General features: G+C 32.0%; 3 protein-coding genes across 4 annotated transcripts; 1 reads left to right on the top strand and 2 right to left on the bottom strand.

Moving 5' to 3' along the window:
* Positions 1-443: 443 nt before the first annotated feature.
* LOC145759353 (peroxisomal ATPase PEX6-like) lies at positions 444-5687 on the bottom strand. Of its 2 annotated transcripts, none has more exons than XM_082573163.1 (21): positions 5558-5687; positions 5325-5470; positions 5101-5259; positions 4793-4992; positions 4607-4728; positions 4126-4213; positions 3873-4037; positions 3613-3778; positions 3499-3541; positions 3333-3429; positions 3137-3261; positions 2890-3068; positions 2495-2715; positions 2230-2343; positions 2075-2151; positions 1873-2008; positions 1602-1815; positions 1290-1452; positions 1039-1167; positions 871-967; positions 444-698 (listed from the first exon to the last, which is right to left on the bottom strand). In XM_082573163.1, exons 1-21 carry the CDS (start codon positions 5662-5664, stop codon positions 444-446), a joined length of 3003 nt encoding a protein of 1000 aa, XP_082429289.1. In that variant the 5' UTR covers positions 5665-5687. The 2 variants fall into 2 exon arrangements, with proteins under 2 accessions (XP_082429289.1, XP_082429290.1); XM_082573164.1 differs by having other exon boundaries at positions 3873-4034.
* Positions 5688-6113: 426 nt separating this feature from the next.
* Positions 6114-13506, top strand: LOC145759340 (uncharacterized). Its single transcript, XM_082573148.1, has 15 exons — positions 6114-6260; positions 6388-6457; positions 6536-6603; positions 6857-7003; positions 7420-7542; positions 7727-7807; positions 7926-7964; positions 8142-8199; positions 8319-11487; positions 11659-11865; positions 11938-12020; positions 12096-12182; positions 12242-12428; positions 12517-12877; positions 12966-13506. The coding sequence occupies exons 1-15, from the start codon at positions 6165-6167 to the stop codon at positions 13050-13052; spliced, it is 4863 nt and encodes a 1620-aa protein (XP_082429274.1). The 5' UTR covers positions 6114-6164; the 3' UTR covers positions 13053-13506.
* Positions 13306-18395, bottom strand: LOC145759341 (uncharacterized). Its single transcript, XM_082573149.1, has 13 exons — positions 18206-18395; positions 17981-18040; positions 17778-17898; positions 17597-17715; positions 17353-17487; positions 17017-17254; positions 16737-16867; positions 16475-16588; positions 16117-16236; positions 15491-15607; positions 15161-15333; positions 14835-15029; positions 13306-14729 (listed from the first exon to the last, which is right to left on the bottom strand). Exons 1-13 carry the CDS (start codon positions 18258-18260, stop codon positions 13629-13631), a joined length of 2679 nt encoding a protein of 892 aa, XP_082429275.1. The 5' UTR covers positions 18261-18395; the 3' UTR covers positions 13306-13628.
* Positions 18396-18586: the final 191 nt, after the last annotated feature.

Raw genomic sequence — 18586 nt, 5'->3', positions numbered from 1 at the left:
CCATTACACTAAAGTTTTTATCCAATACTTTGTACTTGATGTTGACTACGATATTTACTAACAGACTTAACTGTCTTTTATACTCAATCAATTGACAAGTGCCAGTATTGCCTGGGGCATTTTGTAACGAAATTGTGCAGACTTCGTAGAAAAAATAAAAGGTGTGAGCATTGCTTGGAATTCTTATTGTTGGCTTAATTATTAGCCAACTTTCTAAAATAGGTTGTTATTATCTTCTGAAGGTGGATAATAGTTATAATGTGTGATAACAAAAGCACTCATTACAAAAAATTCTTTGAAGACGACAATTTCTTTATAAACTGTCAGTGTTGAAAAAAAGTAAGACAACTCTTCTATGTAAATAATTATTTAGCGCCAATACAAACAATTGCACAAGGAATTAAATTAACATGATTATTTATAAATAAAAACTGCATCGAAATCTATCTATCCAATTTCGATTTAACTTGTCTATAATTTTCCAACTGCGCCGCGTTAACGGAAGGAACAACATTAGAAGCTGCCTTCAAGAAATCTGCTTGTTCAATGAAACATTTATCCATAGATTCAGTATCCAAACTTTCTAGTTTTTTAATGTGTCGTCGTACAGCATTCATTGCTGCATCAGATGTCAAGGCATAAAAATCAGCTCCAGTCATGTTTGATGGACAATTTTCCACGACTTGGTCGAGACAAACCTAATACAAAAACGCTCGTTAGTATGACTATTACCACGCGACATAGTTTATTGTATTAACAACGTTACAATGCTTTCTGAGACACATTATTTAAGTTAAAATTTCTCCAACTGAATATTGCTGAAGCATAAACGTTTAAAGGGTCAAAATATAAAATGTTTTTGCTACATACCGTGTGTGCCAAGTTAAGTTTTCTAGTTTGAGCGGTTAAAACTTTGAGCTGATCCAATCTGTTTTCGCTTATACCAACATACAGCAATTTGTCCAACCTAAAATCAACTCAAATTAGTTACGCCATCAAATATGCCAATATTTTTAATATTTAATTCAACAAAACTACCTTCCAGGACGTAGTAGAGCAGTGTCGATAAGATCGGGTCGATTGGAAGCAGCAATAATAAACACCAGCTTATCCTTATCTTCTGAGCTATTCACACCATCCAGCTCAGCTAAAAGTTGTGATACAACCCTTAGAAATATAACAAACTTGTTTAAAAGGTTAAATAACACTGCTAGGCTATTAAGTGGGTTCTAACATCAAATCATCAAGTTCAAAAAATCGAAAATCACTATAAAAACAGCTTTATCTACCTATCCATAACACCCCCAGAATCCCCACTTTTACCCCTGTTTGGGGCCAAAGCATCAAGTTCATCAAAAAACACAACACATGGGGCAGCATCGCGGGCTTTTTGAAACACTTTTCTAACGTTTTCCTCACTTTGACCAACGTACATGTTAATCAACTCTGGACCTTCAATTCAACATAGTTGTTAGAAGTTGGAAAAAAAAACTGTGTTTAACATTATACTGCGGGTAGATATTAAGGTTAACAATAATATAATCATACTTTAACCTTTAAAAGGCAGTGCTTAAATAACTTGCATTTTAATCTCTTCTTACCTTTTACACTTAAAAAACTTAAAGAGCATTGTGATGCGACTGCTTTTGCCAGCAAAGTCTTTCCCGTTCCTGGAGGTCCATACAAGAGTACACCTGACCGGTTTAAACCAGATTTAAGCAGTTCAGGGCAGTCCAAAGGCAATTGAATGGTGTCCAAAATGTGGGTTTTAACCTCTTCTAAACCACCTATGTCACTCCACTGAACATCTGGAATCTAATAAAGAATATTTATAGCAAAAATTAATCTATAAAGTGTTATGGTCTATTATACCTTTGGAACACCAATTGTATCTGCACGGTCATCTTGCATTTCGTTTAATGCTTTGATGACATCATCATTTGATGACATCACACCAGCCATGCTAATATATTTTTCTTCTTGAAAAGAAAGTTTACTGCCAACAGCACTGAAATAAATTTTTGAAATTTATGATTGTTTGTTAATTAAAGATTTAGAAATTAATGTTGGTTACCAGTTCTCGATGATTCTGGAATGTGATTGGACAACGGTTTTCTTCATCAACTGCCAAAAATCTCCATACACAAAACCCTAAAATATATCAAAGAATTTAGGATACAAATTTAGAGAACTTGAATATTATTGTTACATTAGATATAAACTACAAACTGCAGAATGCTTTGCAATCCAATCATAATCTACATCAGTTGACATGCTTAGGTGAGATGCAACATTTCTTGCCATTTTCCTTCTTTCTGATTCAGTTGGAGCTTCTATGTCGACCTTAAAATACCAATTCGTTCTTAATAATGTTATGAGTTGTTTCTACAAACTAATACATCAATAGGCCTACTACTTATATTGAGAGGTTTACAACAGACTTTAAATTTTTGTTTTTAAACTAGCTATCAAGTTTAAAGTAAAATGACTTTACTTGATGTAAAAACTGCATTCTAATATCACCAACAACACCCATTTCATCATGCACAGATGCCACCACAATCACTGGAAACTCATTCATCATTTCTTCATGTAAATTACTTATAGCAGAACTAAAAGCTGAGCAAACTCTGTTGTTCACTGAATCACTTTCCTGATTTCTTCCAAGGACATTCAAGTCTTGAAGAAGAAGTATGCAGGGGGCAAAAGTTGAAGCTGTGTTATACAAAAATATTGTGTTGCAAAAATTAAAGTATAAGCAAGTTAGGTGTACAAGATTAAGTGGCATAAAAAGGCAAAAAAAAATCGGTAGATAGGTATGCACTTTAACACAAAACAGATATAATAGATACAAGCACTACTATCAGAAAACCATAATATTGGGTTCACCTCTTCTGAAAGCCTCCTTGATCTTAGCTTCACTTGCACCAGGAGTGTCACTGATCAAAGTGTGGCAATCCACTTCAACAAGATGTAAGTGACAAGACTGACAAACCTTACTTACCACCGACCATTTTCCACAACCTGATTGTCCAGAAACTAAAACACTGCACATGTGATCGAACATTCTAAAACACAATAATTAAGTTAGCAGTTATGCTGTTGTAATTTTCCTGTTGAAACTTACAACATTTACCCATCTGTTGATAAGTAAGGATTGATAATCTCCTTCAAATTATCAATATATTTCTCTAGTCCAGTATGTAAGGATGGCTTAATGAAACAAACAACAGGAGGCACATAAGAATGCACAGTTCCAACCTAAACCAAATCAATTAAGAATTTGTTATTTGAAATTGGCAGACAGGTGTACAACCCAAAATATTGGTTACCTGATAAACAGCAGTGTTGTTTGTATCTATAAGGTATGCTTGATTAGGATCTGCATTCTTACTTAAATGCGAAACTTTGTAATACAGTGTTCTACATCTAAATAAGTAAACATTGTTTATATTGGACTAGGGCATATTTAAGACAGGTTTTAAGCGAAGAATTTACCTTGATGTTTTAAAATCTGCAGTTTCATGAAAATCGCAATCAGCTGTAAGTTGAAAGAATTAACATAAAAAATATTTATATAAATTTTAAGAAGAGTCTAACGACTTTTATCACCTGAAACATTTATTGAGATAACATCCCCTTGTTTTACAATCTGTGTTGAGGAAAAGAATTTCAGCAAAGATTTGTCGAAACAACTGTCTGGTGGGTAAAGTGGGGACAAAATTAAAGAAAGATGAATTTCTGATGAGTATTCTGGCTCCACATTAAGTTTGGAAACCTGAAACAGTTTAAACCTTTAAAATATGAACGTACAGATTAAAATATTAATCAAATATCGAAGTGTCCACTTTTATTCATTCATTTTTTTATACCTGGCATATCCAGTTTAAATTTTCCTTCATCAAATGTTGGTCTCCAACCAAATTAAACCAGGTGTTAGAATTCACACAAACAGTGTTTGCATTCGTGCTCGATAATTTTAAAGTGAAGTCATCAGTTTCAGAGATGATAGAAACTTGACACACTGAAGTTTTCTGCTAAATCATCAAGGCTTAATTAAGTGTAATAGGCACTTGCAACTTTTATTTAAAAAATTAAGTTTAAAAATAATTTTGCTGTGCTGACCTGCAATTCAAATGCCGTATTTTGATTTGCAATTTTAACCTCTACATATTCCCCATCTTTAATATCGTGCTGCTTGCAAATAATACAACTGCAAAGATATACAAATTTGATGAATACAAAATATAAAACAACATTATGTTTAATTAATTGAGCCGGCAGCGCGGTGTAGTGGTAAGAACACTTGCTACACCACCATGAGGTCGTGGGTTCAATCTCCACTTTTCTCATGCTGTAGCGCCCTTAAGTAAGGCGCTATAAATGGTACGAACTCCTGTTAAGCCAGCACTTAATTAGCAGCATAATTATCGGGCAATTATAATCTATAATATCCCAAACTGCCACACGTAACTCGAGACTGGGTTGGAGTAACTGATGTTACTCAATGTTTAAGTTGGGCATTCGACTTTCCCACATCGAGGATAAAGATATATACAAAAAAAAAAAAATTATAATTAAATGCAAAGTCTTGAAAACACCTAACCTGATATAAATGGTGTTCATGCTTTGATAAGAATTAACATTATTATCAATGACTTTAATGTTTAAGTTTTTCACATCTATGGAACTATTCTCTTGGTTGTTTTTGATAGCAAGATGTTGATTCTGTTTAAAAACAAAAATGTTCACAATAGTTTTTGTAAGAACCTCAAAGTATTAATCTCCTTACCTGTGGTTTTACTACAACTACTTGTGTTTTAAAGTTGATAAGACCTTGCTGAATTGGATCACAACCAATAACAATCATTTCTTTAAATCTTGATATTATCTCGCTTGGATTACTACCGAAAGATTGACCAGGAGATGCAAGAAAACAGTCATTAAATCGAACCATTATTTGTCCATTGCAAGTAGTAGATACCAGTAAACCTATAAAAGTATATTTTAATTACCTTCTATATAAGAGGGCTGATCGTACAACAAGTTTTAAACCATTAATAAAAATCTAAGGATTTTTTTGCTGTTTGAAGTACTTACCAGTTTCAAAGACTTTTTGGGTAGCCCAGATATAAGTTTCTTCTGTTAAAGCTGCAATTGTAACTTTAGCTAAGGGAAAAACTTTGACAACACAAAAAGTGAACTGTTCGCTTATGTCCAGTTTGTAATGATCCAAAAACTCAGAATTGCACCAAAACACTAAAAAGAGGGGAATAATTAGTTATGCAGCTAATTGTTAAATATGATGCTGCCAAGTAACGTACTTATTTGGGGTTGGTTACCAACTGATTCAGAGTGATTTGAACTTTTTTGTTCCACATCTGAATAGTCATCCAAATGAACAACTACAAAAATGTTAGCATCTTGTTTCTTCTCATATGAAAGAGATATTATTAAGGGTGAATCTGACCTAAAAAATTCAAAAATTAAACAATATTCTTAAACAGTAAAACGTATGTTGAATATAAAAATTGAAATCGTCTTGAAACATAATTACCTGCCATGTTGTGTCATCCACTTTATTTTATTGGTCAATATATGAAGTGGGTGATTTTTGCAAGACCATCTTTTTTTAATCCTTAATTTGCATTGGGTAAAATGCATCCTTAAAGTACAGTTTAGTTTCAAGTTTACCTTTTACACTTTTGCAAGTAACGTGCTAGCAAATTTAAAAAAATCACCGGATGGGAAAAACCCCAAATACTGAACAAAGTGGTGGATATTAGTTTATCCTTAACTTTTAAAGTTTGGTTTAAACCAATGTAAAGCAATCGTTTAGATTTAGCTAGTCAGCGAGTGCGAAAGTTAGTTACAAATTAATTGTAGAATATTTTGTTGTAGGCTGAAAGGCATATTTACCTGTAAGAACAGTTAGGTTATTCGTGCACTAGGGTTCTTAAAGCATGTTATAACTTTGACGTATGAAAATTACATTTTACAAAACTTTTGACATTTGAAAAGTTTTTTTTCGTTTTTGTAAAAGCAAAGTGGCTGCATGTTAAATGTAATGTAAGTGTTTTCTATTTTAAAATTTTGCTTGTCTGTTAGTTAGGACAGGGTTTGTATAAATAAATATAAAGTTAAGAATAATATAAAGGTCTGTAATGGATTTTCCTTGTACTCAACAACTACCAAGTGACGTTGATAACCCTTTTGATTCAAGCTCAAGTGAAACTAAACAGCAAGTTGCCGTTCTATTGGTAAGTGCTCAAAACCTTAACAACTCGATTAAGAAATATGTTATGCATTGTGCAAATAAGCTGTATATACATTTAGTATTTAGAATATATTTTTGTTAAAGTAAATGCGTTCTTTTTTAAACTTTAGGTCCTAAAACATCAACGATATAACATAGAAGGTACTGAACATGCCATTTACACTGGTGAAAATATAATTGGTATGCATTAGCATTTATGGTCTTTTTTTGCACAACAATTATACATTTTGTTTTATGACAATAATTTTTTCTTTAAAGGGCGTGATATTGGTGATATTGCAATTCCAAATGGATTAGCCTTAAGTCAAAAGCATGCTTGTATAGAGGTATTTTTATGTTTAAATTAGACTAAACTAATGAATTTATTTAAATTCTACTATATTTAATCTATTTTAAATGAAGTAACGAAATTTTTTTTTGTGCCAATTTTTAATAAATATTTATGTGCTGACCACTTTAGATTAGCTAAAGTAACTAATAAGATTTTTAACTTCAAACTTCTTACTTTTTTTTAATTCAACCATCCAAAAAATAAATTCCACCTCATATCTTTAAATTTATTGATCCGTGTTTATGTAGGTGGAAGGAGACACAGCATTTCTGTTTGATTATGGAAGCAGAAATGGAACCAAACTTGGAACGATAAAACTTAAACCAAATGTTAGATACAGTCTACAAAACAATATCCGAATCACATTTGCGAATATACAATGTGTTTATAAAAAAGTGGGTTTATTTTTCTTAAGAATTTAACCGGTAGCATGGTGTAGTGGTAAGAACACTTGCTACACCACCATGAGGTCGTGGGTTTAATCCCCACTGCTCTCATGCAGTAGCGCCCTTGAGTAAGGCACTGTAAACGGTATGAACTCCTGCTGAGCCAGCACTTAATCAGCAGCATAATTACTGGCAGACTAGGCAATTATAGTCTATACTATCCCAAACTGTCATAGGCAACTCGAGACTGGGTCGGAGTTACTTATGTTACTCTATGTTTAAGTCGATCATTCGACTTTCCCACATCGAGGATAAAGATATATACAAAAAAAAAATGTTTGACACTTTCTAATTAAATAAAAATTGGTGTATATAATTATTTAGTAATTTATTGTTGGTATTGATTTAAAAATGATTTTTTCTAGCTTGCTTCTAGAACTCAAGGAAACGTAGAAACTCCAAAGGTTTCGACTTTCTCCAACATTTTAGCCCCTGATACTCCAGAATACTTGCAAAGAAATATAGTTTTGAGTGACAACATTTTAAACGTACTTAAATTTAAAATAATTTTAAAAGTTTTGATATTTAAAAAAATTCATGTACTTTAGATTAGGAATTTGTAAGTTAAAAATGTATTATGCTTAAAAAATCATTGTTGTGGGCTTTAGTAACTTCTAATGCCTAGGGGCTTTAACAAATATACTTGCATTTGACTGCTGTTTATTATTAAAGGTAATACCTGAGTCACCTGCATGTGATGAAACAATTTTATCAAACAACTCTTCAACTAGTAAACAAAACCTAACATTAAATGTGAGTTTGACTTTTATATATTACTGTGTACATTAATTTTATAAAAAAGAATATGCATGTATTACCTTTTCTTGTTGCAATAATTATGTTATTTAAACTATATACTTTTTAATTTTAGGAGCTTAACAACCCAGAATCTTTGCTTCAACCTAAAAAGGTAAAAAAAATATAGAAAATTAAAAGCTGCATGCATTCTTTTTGTTAGTAGCATAAAAAATGTTCTTGTTTTGTTAATAATTTAGATTTTAAATTATGTCAAATTAGAGTTTTGTGCTGTTTTTGTAAGCTTTTAGTTTTTAGTAGTTTTTGAATTTGGTAGTTAAACTGTTTTTAGTTAGAAATTGTTTCTGATTCTGATGCAACAGATTTAGAAGATGATCCTGAAGTATCAGGTAAAAAACTACATTCCAAAAAAACTAAAAATTTTTCAGTTATTTTGAGTTTTTTTGTTGATAATTTATTGTTTCTTGCATACAATATTGTGTATTTGATTTAAATATTTAATTTTAAGATAACGAAGACGAGGTTGATGTATCACCAAGCCTCCCTAAAAAACCACCCCTTCCTAAACAACAATTTAGTCAGTTGACTGCTGAGTTATCGGAAGCAGAAGATACCGAAAATTCTTTACTTTTGTTCTCACAAACATCTTATAACACGAATGCAGCAGAGAATATATCCACTAAAGAGCAGGTTGTACAAGAACCACAAAATTTGCCTTTGGCAGTTACAAACCGTTCTAAAGTTTTAACTGAAGACCACTCCCAAATAACAAACCTTCAAAATCCTGCAACAGTAAATATTAACAAAACGCTTCAAAATATTCCGGAAAAAAATGATATTCAACCAACCCAAACTTCTAAAACTCCTCTGGAGCGTGAGGTTTGCTTTGAGGGAGAGGAAGACAGTGATGTGTCTGCAACTTGCGAAATCAGTGATGAAGAAGCATTGGTGATGTCAATTGAAAGTAATGCGGTGAATTCTAACCCTAAAAAAGAATGCAGTATAAACCAAACCGAGTCTCCTTTAATAGATAAAAACAAAAATAAATTAAAACCTACTGAAGAGCCAACTCGCAGTGGCACTAAAATACTGGACCAAGAGAAAACCAATGAAAACACTCTCAATAAACAAACCTTTAAGACAGACCAAGTAAAATATAAAATTGAAAAAAACAACTTAGATCAGCCAACAGTTTCATCAATCCAAGAACCTACCTCTAGTTGTTTAGAACAGATTGTTAAAGTTGAAGGAACTGAAGGTACTCACCACAAATCTGATGATCATCAAGAGATCACTAATATCAATCCAGCAGATATAATGGACATGTCTCACAATGATAAAACAGAAGAAGAATTAGCTTATGAGAACTGTAGTATTTTTGTTGATTCTGATTGTGAAAGTGAAAATCAAAACAAACATGTTATGGAAATTTCTGTAGAAACTGTTAATGATGAAAAGGAGAAACTATCACACAAAGAAAAATTGAAAAGTGAAATACTAGCAGAAGATACTTTATCATCTCAACCTTGTATCAGTGATGAAAATAAATCTAATGTAAAGATAGAATTTGTTCCTGAATCCCTAGAAAATGAGACAAAAAATTCAAGTTATGTGGTAAGCAGTATGGAAGAATCTAAAGATAGCGTTAAAATTTCTGAAGTAAAACCCGATTCTGATAAAACCGAATTTTCAAATCAACCCACAGATGAAAAAACTATTTCATCTAATGATGTTAAGGATGAATTTCAATCTGAAAATAAGCCTAAGCTTTCTGAAACTTCTACAACAAAAGATAGTATTAAAAAGGAAGTTACAGTGGCAAGCACAGAACTTGATAGCACCACCAACTTATCTTTAAATAAACTGAATAAAAGTAAAAATTTATCACCAAAAGTTGAATCTGGAAATGTCACAAAAACAAATCTATTAGATTCTGGGCCAGATTTTAGCCTAACTAAACGAGAGAAAATTCTAAAAAATCTTCCTATATTAGAGGACTCAGTTCCAGTTTGGGGGCTTTCATCTTCCGATTCTGAGTATGAGGATTACCTGAAAATTGATGACGAAGCAAGTTTGCTAATCACTGATTATGAATTAGGAGCGACACAACCTTACTGCGACGAACCTGTTGTCACGTCTACTCCTGCTAAACCAGGTTCCAAGAAAAAGATTACAAAGTCAAAAAGAAAATCTAAAAAACAAACTTCGATTCAAAGTTTTGCCCTAAGTACTCCTGCCACCAGTTCTAGTAGGCCATCAAGAAAGGGAAGAGGACAAAATTCAAAGTACGCTGATTTTGAAAAAGATTTAACTTCGGATCAACCTTCTGTAGCTGAGCCAAACACTGAAAAAGGTGAACAAAAAAGTAGTTTTGACTTAGTTAATGTTGATTTAAATTCAAATGAAATCGCATACAAGAAAAAAGATGAAAATTCAAATAAAATCAGCACTGAAGAAATTGTTCCATTAACAGAAAATATTGTTAAGGAAAATATAATTAATGAAATAGTTGAACAAGTCAAACCAAGCCAAGAAAATCAAATAGTTCCAAACGAGGACACGAATAAAGATCAATTAACTGCAAGTGTTAAATCGTCTACAGCTTTACAAAAAAGCTCTCACCTAAGTATCACAAAAATAGAACCTAATAACATAATTGAAGCGGACTCTTTGGAAGAACCTGTCACAAAGGAATCAAACATTGTAGAAAGTTCGTTTCCTAAAAGTGATGATGAAAATTTGGTTAACAAGAATAATAAAGTTGTAAAGGAATTGGACAAAACTCAAGATTGTCATTCCATATCTGAAACGGTTGAAAATAAAGACAACACGCTGGAGAAAAATAAACATACAAGTAATAAGATTACTTCTGAAGATACTACAACAATGTTTACAGAGAATGATGAAAATATATTTGGAAATAAAACAACCTCAACTTTATTTGATAGTTCTGAAGAAGAAGCTGATGTATTTTTAGGCTTTGATGAAAAAAAGATTAAGAATAAAACTAAATGTTCTAGTTCAAGTAACATTAATGTAGATAAACCAGATAACATTGTGGAAAGAAATCAATTACAAAATGAAAATGATGTTCAATTAGAAGAGTCAAGTGCCTCAAATCAAATTGCATTAAATATAGAAGAAAGTCCAAAAACACGTACGAAAAAGTCTCCTTTAAAGAAATCTAAGAGAAAAACAACAACACCAAGAGTTATGGCAACTCGAAACAGGACATCCTTAAATGCTAGTTCTATTTTTCTATTAAAATCTCAATCACCTATAAATGAAAAAAAACGTAAAACTCCTGACATAGCAAACAAAGCCACTGAAAAATCAAATAAAACTATTAATAAATCTAAAAAAACTGCAGATAAATTAAAGAAGGCTACTGCCACATCTAATACAACATCCCAACAAACAATTAAAGTTACCAGAAAATCAAATAAAGCTCTTGACAATTCTAAGAAAAAGGATGATCACCAGCCTTCCCCTTTAAAAGAAACTCGTCAAAAATTAAACTTGCGATCCAAAGTTTCTGAAACAAAAGTAGTCCGAAAAAAGCGAAAGTTGTTTGATGGGGAACTTGAGGTGCTTCAAAGTGAACAAATGTCTCCAAGAGATATAAGAAGATCTCGTAGAGCTGGGCAGAGTACTTTAAAGGATATGAAGACTAAAACGTAAATTTTATTTTATTCTATTTGTTTTTATACTTACTTTGTTGGTGTTTTGGTAAATAATAATTTTCTTTTACAATAACCAAGCAACTAAAACCTTACATTTTTGTTATTATTGAGTGTTATGTTTAATAATTAAGTCATTTTATTTATAAAATTTGTTTACATTTTCAGCAAGTTTACAAAAGCAAAGCAGCAACTAAAAGAAATTAAAAAAGAACTTTTAACTCCACAAAAGCAAAAAGAAATTGAGAATTCTTTTACTGAAACAACCGGCATCTCAATCAAGGAAGTTAAAGTTGAAGTAGTTGATATTGAAACACAACCAACCTCACCTAAAAGGACATCAAAAAGGAATTCTGTAAACTCGAGCACAAAGTTGTAAGTTTTAATATTATTCAATCTACATTGATCTTGCTAACACTTTTTTTAATTCTTTGTAAAAAATTTTAGGGCATCCGTCAATAAAAGCAAAACTTCTGTAAGAAAAACTAGAAAACGAAAAGTCTCCTCCAAAGACAAGGGCACGCCAAAAAGTAAATATACATTATCATTACCTAATTATAGTTTATATGCATTGTTTAGTAATAAATATTGGTATTATATTACAGAAAAAATAAAAAATGAAGAGGATGAAGATTTGGCTGCTCTTTACTTTTTTCGAGAACGTAAATTGAAGCCCAAAATAATGTTTACAGGTAAGCAAAGTTAAGCGAAAGTTCTTTTCGTATTATGATATAAAATTTCTGTTTTTTAGGTTTTCTTGATCAAGAAGCTGAAAAAACTGTTGTAAAGCTCGGTGGCGAAATGACGAAAGATTTACAAGAATGTACTCATCTTATCTCCAAAGATATTTGTCGTAGATTAAAGTTCTTTTGTGCATTGGTTAGAGGAGCTCATATCCTTACTCCAGACTGGATTAATCAATCAAAACTGGCTAAAAGGTGACATTCCTTTGAAATCTTAAAAATATGCAGAATAAAATAATACTAAGAAGATGAAGTTAAATTTATTTTTTTTAAAACTTTTTAGATTTCTTGAAGTGGAACAATTTCAGTTGTCTGAAAATTGGAGTTTGTTTGCAACAACCAGATCACCGGGGAAACCCTGGACCTCCCCTCACTTAACCTCCCAAGTTGAAAAACAATATAACTTCAGTCTCCGAGAAAGCTTAACGAATGCACGCTTGCGGACACAACCCTTGTTTTATGGTCTCTCGATTCACGTCACAACCTCTGTCCAACCTTCACCTGGGCAGCTTTATGATATTATCACTTGTGGTGGTGGAATTCCAGTTAGGAAGTTGCCTGCTGGAAAAAAATCCATTTGGCCCAAAGATTTAATTGTGGTGTCCTGTTTAAAAGATAAAAAAGCATGCGCTAATGCAATAAAGGTAAGCTGTTGTTATTAATTTGTACTTACTTTGATTGTGAAGACTGTCTTTACAATCTAAACATGATCTTGTTGGTCTATTTTTACAGGCTGGAGTTTGTATTGTAAATAATGAATTTATTTTGACTGGGGTCCTGCAACAAAAATTGCTTTACGATTGCACAATTTTTACTTGAAATGGTGTTTGGACAATCAATTCTAAAGCTAAGTTACTTGTAAATTTAAACCACAGGATAATTACCTGAATTTTGTATTATAAAATTTGTATTTTGTAAATATTTTTTTAACAATTTAAGGTGCTTTAAAGTTAATCTTTAACTTGAACCTGGTATAAGCAAATACTTAACTGTGGTTTAGGTGGTGACCTGAGTTAACTAACCTGTAAAAAAGTAACTTGATGTAGTTGTAAAGTAATAAACAAAATGAATGTTTTAAGTTGTTTATTGCATGTTATATTGGATCCATAAAATCAATTTCAAAACAAATTTTCGTTTTAAAAAAATAATTTTCTGTGATCATTTATTTTAAATCTTGGTAATCAGAAGTAAAACAATTTATATGAAACTTAAACCGAACCCCACAAAAAGCAGTGACAAACACGGACAAGAAAACAGGAATAAAAATAACAAGAACAATATTAACAGAAAGGTGTTTGTGTGGTTATATAGAAAATGCATACAAGTGCTAAAAACATTAGACAGCATACAAAAAAAATTAAAATTATAAAGAAAACAATGGCTTGAACTACTTGACTAACATTGTTCGGATTCTAGTGGTGAAAACACATTAAATGTCGATCCCTCATCCGTCGGCTCATTTTGTAATTGAGACAACTGTAAGTGCAAAGTATCAGGTGACCTTTCAACTGAACCCTGGTTGTTAATTCCTGATGTCGTTGGTATGAGCTCTAAATTACTGCCATCAATATAAGAAAAATTATTCAGGACATCGCTTTTAAAATCATCAGAATGCGAACTTCTGCAAGTTTTTACTGCTAAGCTATTTTCATCATATTTAACAGATTCTTGTGATGAATTGGAATGTAAGTTTTGATCATTGTAAAACTGTGATACAGAAACCAAAGGGCTGTCGTTATTTGCCACCGAGTTACCACGACATCTTCCTAACTTAAGTGTATCTTCCACCTGTTGCCTGGTGATAGGTTGTGATCCAAGCTCTACAAAATCATCTACTCTCTCTTGATCCAGCTCTTCTGTGTCATCATCTTCCAAAGGCTCATGTCTCATTGGAGAAGAATTTGATCTTACGGCAGCAAAAATCTTCACAAATGGAAGCTTCCAGTCTTTTTTCCTTTTAATAGGACTGTGTCGAAGAAGAAACCGACTGAAAGACCCTGGGGCACTTGAATCGGAAGATTCTGCTTCATCCTGGTGATTGGAAGTTGGATCTTCCGGATTTGCAATCTGAATTGTTTCAGAGTAGGAGGGAGGGTTAGGATACAAGCATCCTGGTATATCCTCCACTGAGATTTCGTTGCATGGTGCTTCGATCAAAACCGGACGAATTTTTCGTTTCTTGGGAAGCGGTTTTGCTTGTGGTTCAGGATGGTTGGTTGGCGATTCAGTACTGGTTGATGGAACTGGTTCGATCGCATCTTGCCGAGAACTACCAGGCTCACTTCGACTGGTTTCGTTTTGTGTTGGTATCGGTGGCAAGGGTCGGTTAGCGGTACTGGTTGAAAGCCCAAGATGAGATAAAATATTGAATACCCCGGTATTAGGAGTTTCAATGGAGTTTGATGTTGATCGTGTGTCGTTGTTGTTTCTACTTGCAATGTTATGGGAAGAGGAACTGTTTTGTCGTGATGCAGTATTGCTTGACACTTCACTCCCCTAAAAATTAACACAAATGATAAACAACCTAAGCATAAAAAATCCAACTAAAAATGTAAAGTTCCATCAACTTATACTGCAGAAAATGCTTTTAGTTAAACTTACTGTTTCTGAGCCTTGGGGTAATGGTTGTGCTCTTCTTATATGAGGTTCACGATTTCTGTTCCTCCTTCGATGCCTCCTACTTCTTCGTCTGCTGGAAGAGGAACTGGAATGTGATCTAGAGCTCTCTGTAATATCAACTTCCACTCCATCGATGCACATCCGATAAGAAGGAGGAGCTTCTCTTTCCATTAACTCCTAAAAAAAAATAGAATTTAGTTCAGTACTGTAATTGCCACTAATAGGGAAGGGACATTGAATAAGTTAAGCTTCCAAAATAAATGTCAAACTTAAGATTACATTTTCTCCTTATTTACTCCATCACTTACTCTTGCAATTCTACCCAGAGGCGTAGGCATTAGCAATCTGTTTCGATGTCGAGCATGTGACGTTGATCTCAAAGTGTACAGCTTGCATGTGCAGCCAAGCGCAACAGAAAGAAGAAGGCCACAAATGAGAGAACCAACAATGGCAGCTGTGATCACTCTTCTGCTAGCAGTATCTAAATAACAACCAAGTAATAAAAACTAAAGTTTTCGGTTTACAGCTAAAAAGTCGTTGCAGTAAGGTGGTAAATAAATTTTAATATATTGTGAATGCCACAGCATTTAGAATTGGCAATGTTATGTTAGGTGTACGCTTGTTTTTGTTTTACTTACATGTGCAGTCCTTTTCGTCAGATTCATCAACGCAATCAATTTGTCCATCACACCTCCATCTCTCATAAATACATCTGTGATCCAACTTACAGAAGAATGCTCCTTTTGAGCAAGAACCTAAAAAAGATAAATGAGTTTAAACCAGGCGCTAAAAATATAATAATTAAATGTTATTAGTCCTTCAGATGGCTAACAGTATAAGGTATAAAAATAAATGTCCCAAAAGGCTTTAAAAATATAAAATTAAAAATAATTAAAGGTATATATAAATAAAGAATTTCTTTGAAATGCCAAATACTAATATAAGGCATCTGCATGCCATGGCTGTGTATTTTGTTTACAATGACATCATCAATACATGATTCAAATTGTCCCGACTAATTAATGATTAATTGCAATTTTTTTACAAAATTATAAATGCCAAAACATATTTAAAATACAATTGTATATATTAAATTATATTCAATTCTAGTATGACAATCTTAATACAAAGCACTTATATTACCATCATAAAAAATTAAACAATCAATTAACACAACAAAGCAATTAACTTTAAGTTGGTGCATATGTTAAACTAGGCCATTATAAACAATCAATTAGTTCGGTAAGTTGAGTCTGTAACTTACTGCAGTGTGCTTCATCTGAATTGGTTGTCTGACAGTCTTTCTTTCCATCACAATATTCTGAACTGAAGTAACAATCCTTCTGATTAGTCCCGCACCATATCTCATTAGCTGGGCAACCACCTTAACAAAAATGTCAAAAATTGCTATAAATACATTTTAATCAAATATGCTGTTAATAATTATAAACATTTATAAACATAGCATTGATTTTTCAATGGTAAAAGTCTATGTTTAAATTAATTTACAAATCAATACTATAAGATTCACATGTTTATTTTAAAAACATTATAAAATATTGTTTAAACTGTCTATTATTCTGTACAAATATATTTAATAACACAATGATGTAATGTCTTACCACATCCCATTTCGTCGTAACCATTTTCACAGTTTCTCTCCCCATCACATCTTTCATGTTCCTTGTAACAGGTGCTTTGATCTCCACATGAGTAAGTACCAGGCAGACAATAACCTAAAAGTATATGGCATAAAACTTTTAAAAGTTTTTAACAGGGAGACTTTTTGTGCTAAAGAGAACTTTTTTTCTAATACAACTTTTTACCTATACCAGACAGCTTTCGTGCGGTTTAAATATTTGTTTTATTATCAATTTTTATTACCCTTTGCCTTGACTGTTGCATTAAAGCCTCTGTAAATATTTGTAGATTGTGTCCCAGTTTGTAATACTATGTAAAGATGTCGGGTTGTAGTTGTAAAAGGTTTTAATGACACAGGATTCCACCACTCTTGTCTAGACAATTAACAGTATATTATATTACCTATATTATTATCATATATGGACGCATGATTTTATTTACTTTTACAAAAAATCAACATAATTAAATATCGTTACTAAAATCAAAAAACCCTAATATACAACGTAATCAAAGTGTAGTTTACCCATAATAACTTTGGTCGTTAGACTCAAGCAATGGAGCTTCAGTGCTTGCTCCGTCATATAAAGTAATGTGTGTATCGTCATCAATATCAAAATCAATAAACGTTATTTGCAAGGGAAGGTTAGACTCTAAGGTTACATTCCATGTGCAGGTTTTAAGGGGGTACTGATGGGGGTAGTTACAGGTTGATATAAATTGGTAAGATTGTACTTCAATCTCGTTTTCACAATGGTCACAGGCTAAAAAAATTAATATTTTTAAAGTCTTGCCTATTTTTCACTTCTAACACTCGTACTTAAAGCATAAAGTGTATGGTAAACTTAGACCTCTAACTTACCAATATTGTAACTTAATATAAATCCCACATGATTAAAACTTGAATTTGGATAGTCTTCTGTGTGAATTCTAATAACAACATATTTGCTGTACATTGTTATTGCTTTGGGCAAGGTTTGGCCACAAAACTTGGTCTCTAATTAAGTAAAATATAAGGGTAAAAAAAATTCAAACTTATGTAGGTGCAATAAAGAAAAGAAAAAGGTATATAAATAAACAAAATATGTTAGTTTGAATTCAATTACGTTGTTGATCTGGCTTTATGTATAAATCATTTGGGACGTTTTCGACTTGAACATAATTATCACAAGTATATCCGCTGCTAAATGTTGGGGTACTGCTACTTATATTTAAATATGAAAACCTAGAAAAGAAAATTATTAATACCAGGATTTTTATATAACATCGGATTTTTTAAATAATTACTTTATTGTGATCCATTTTTCTTCTTGAAATTTAATAAACCAGCATTTATTAGTAGTTGGTTGTTTAATATAAAATTCTAATTCATCTCCAATATTTGAAACTTTTCCATATTCCGTACAACCTATTACAATAACTTATTTTAACTATATATAGAGGCAGAAGAATGAAGTTTTAAATAATTAGATAATACTGTTATAACTTACCATTACCAATAAAATTTTCTGGCGTTTGTGACCAGTTTGAGGAACCATTTATACTTTGATCTAAAACAAAATATTATTTTTACAAATATTAAAACTTATCTAAATGCATTTAAATATATAACACAAAAAGAGCTATAGCCTATTATATTGATTAGTTTATTGTATTTCTACTGAAAAACTGAATTTATCTATGTTATTTTTAAATACAAATATGTAAGTACTTACAATGTAGTTGAAGATAAAAAACTAAACAAAGGTAAATCTTGAAACACCATTTCATTGTATATAAAGTACAGAAGGCAAGACAGAAAATATATAAATCCAAAGTATTTAATTCATTTGATTTTACTTTCAAGCGTTTATTTATCGTTTTGCCAGTTAGTTCCGCTATATATTTACGCTATATTTTAAGCAACAATCTAAAATTAAGGTGAGGTATTGGTAATCAAACTTAAGATAAAATAAACACTCTGAAAACGATCTTTTGTGGTATTACTACCCTACAAATAAAACGAAAAAGATCACGAACAACAACAAAAAAACTTTTACTAAGTAATCAGCTGCTGATGTTGATTTTATCATGTTGCCACAAAAAAAACGCATCTA

The sequence above is a fragment of the Corella eumyota genome, chromosome 7, assembly GCF_963082875.1.
Source record: "Corella eumyota chromosome 7, kaCorEumy4.1, whole genome shotgun sequence".
NCBI classification, from domain to species: Eukaryota; Metazoa; Chordata; class Ascidiacea; order Phlebobranchia; family Corellidae; genus Corella; species Corella eumyota.
Note: the sequence above shows the minus strand (reverse complement) of the source record. Positions and strands in the feature narration are given on the sequence as shown.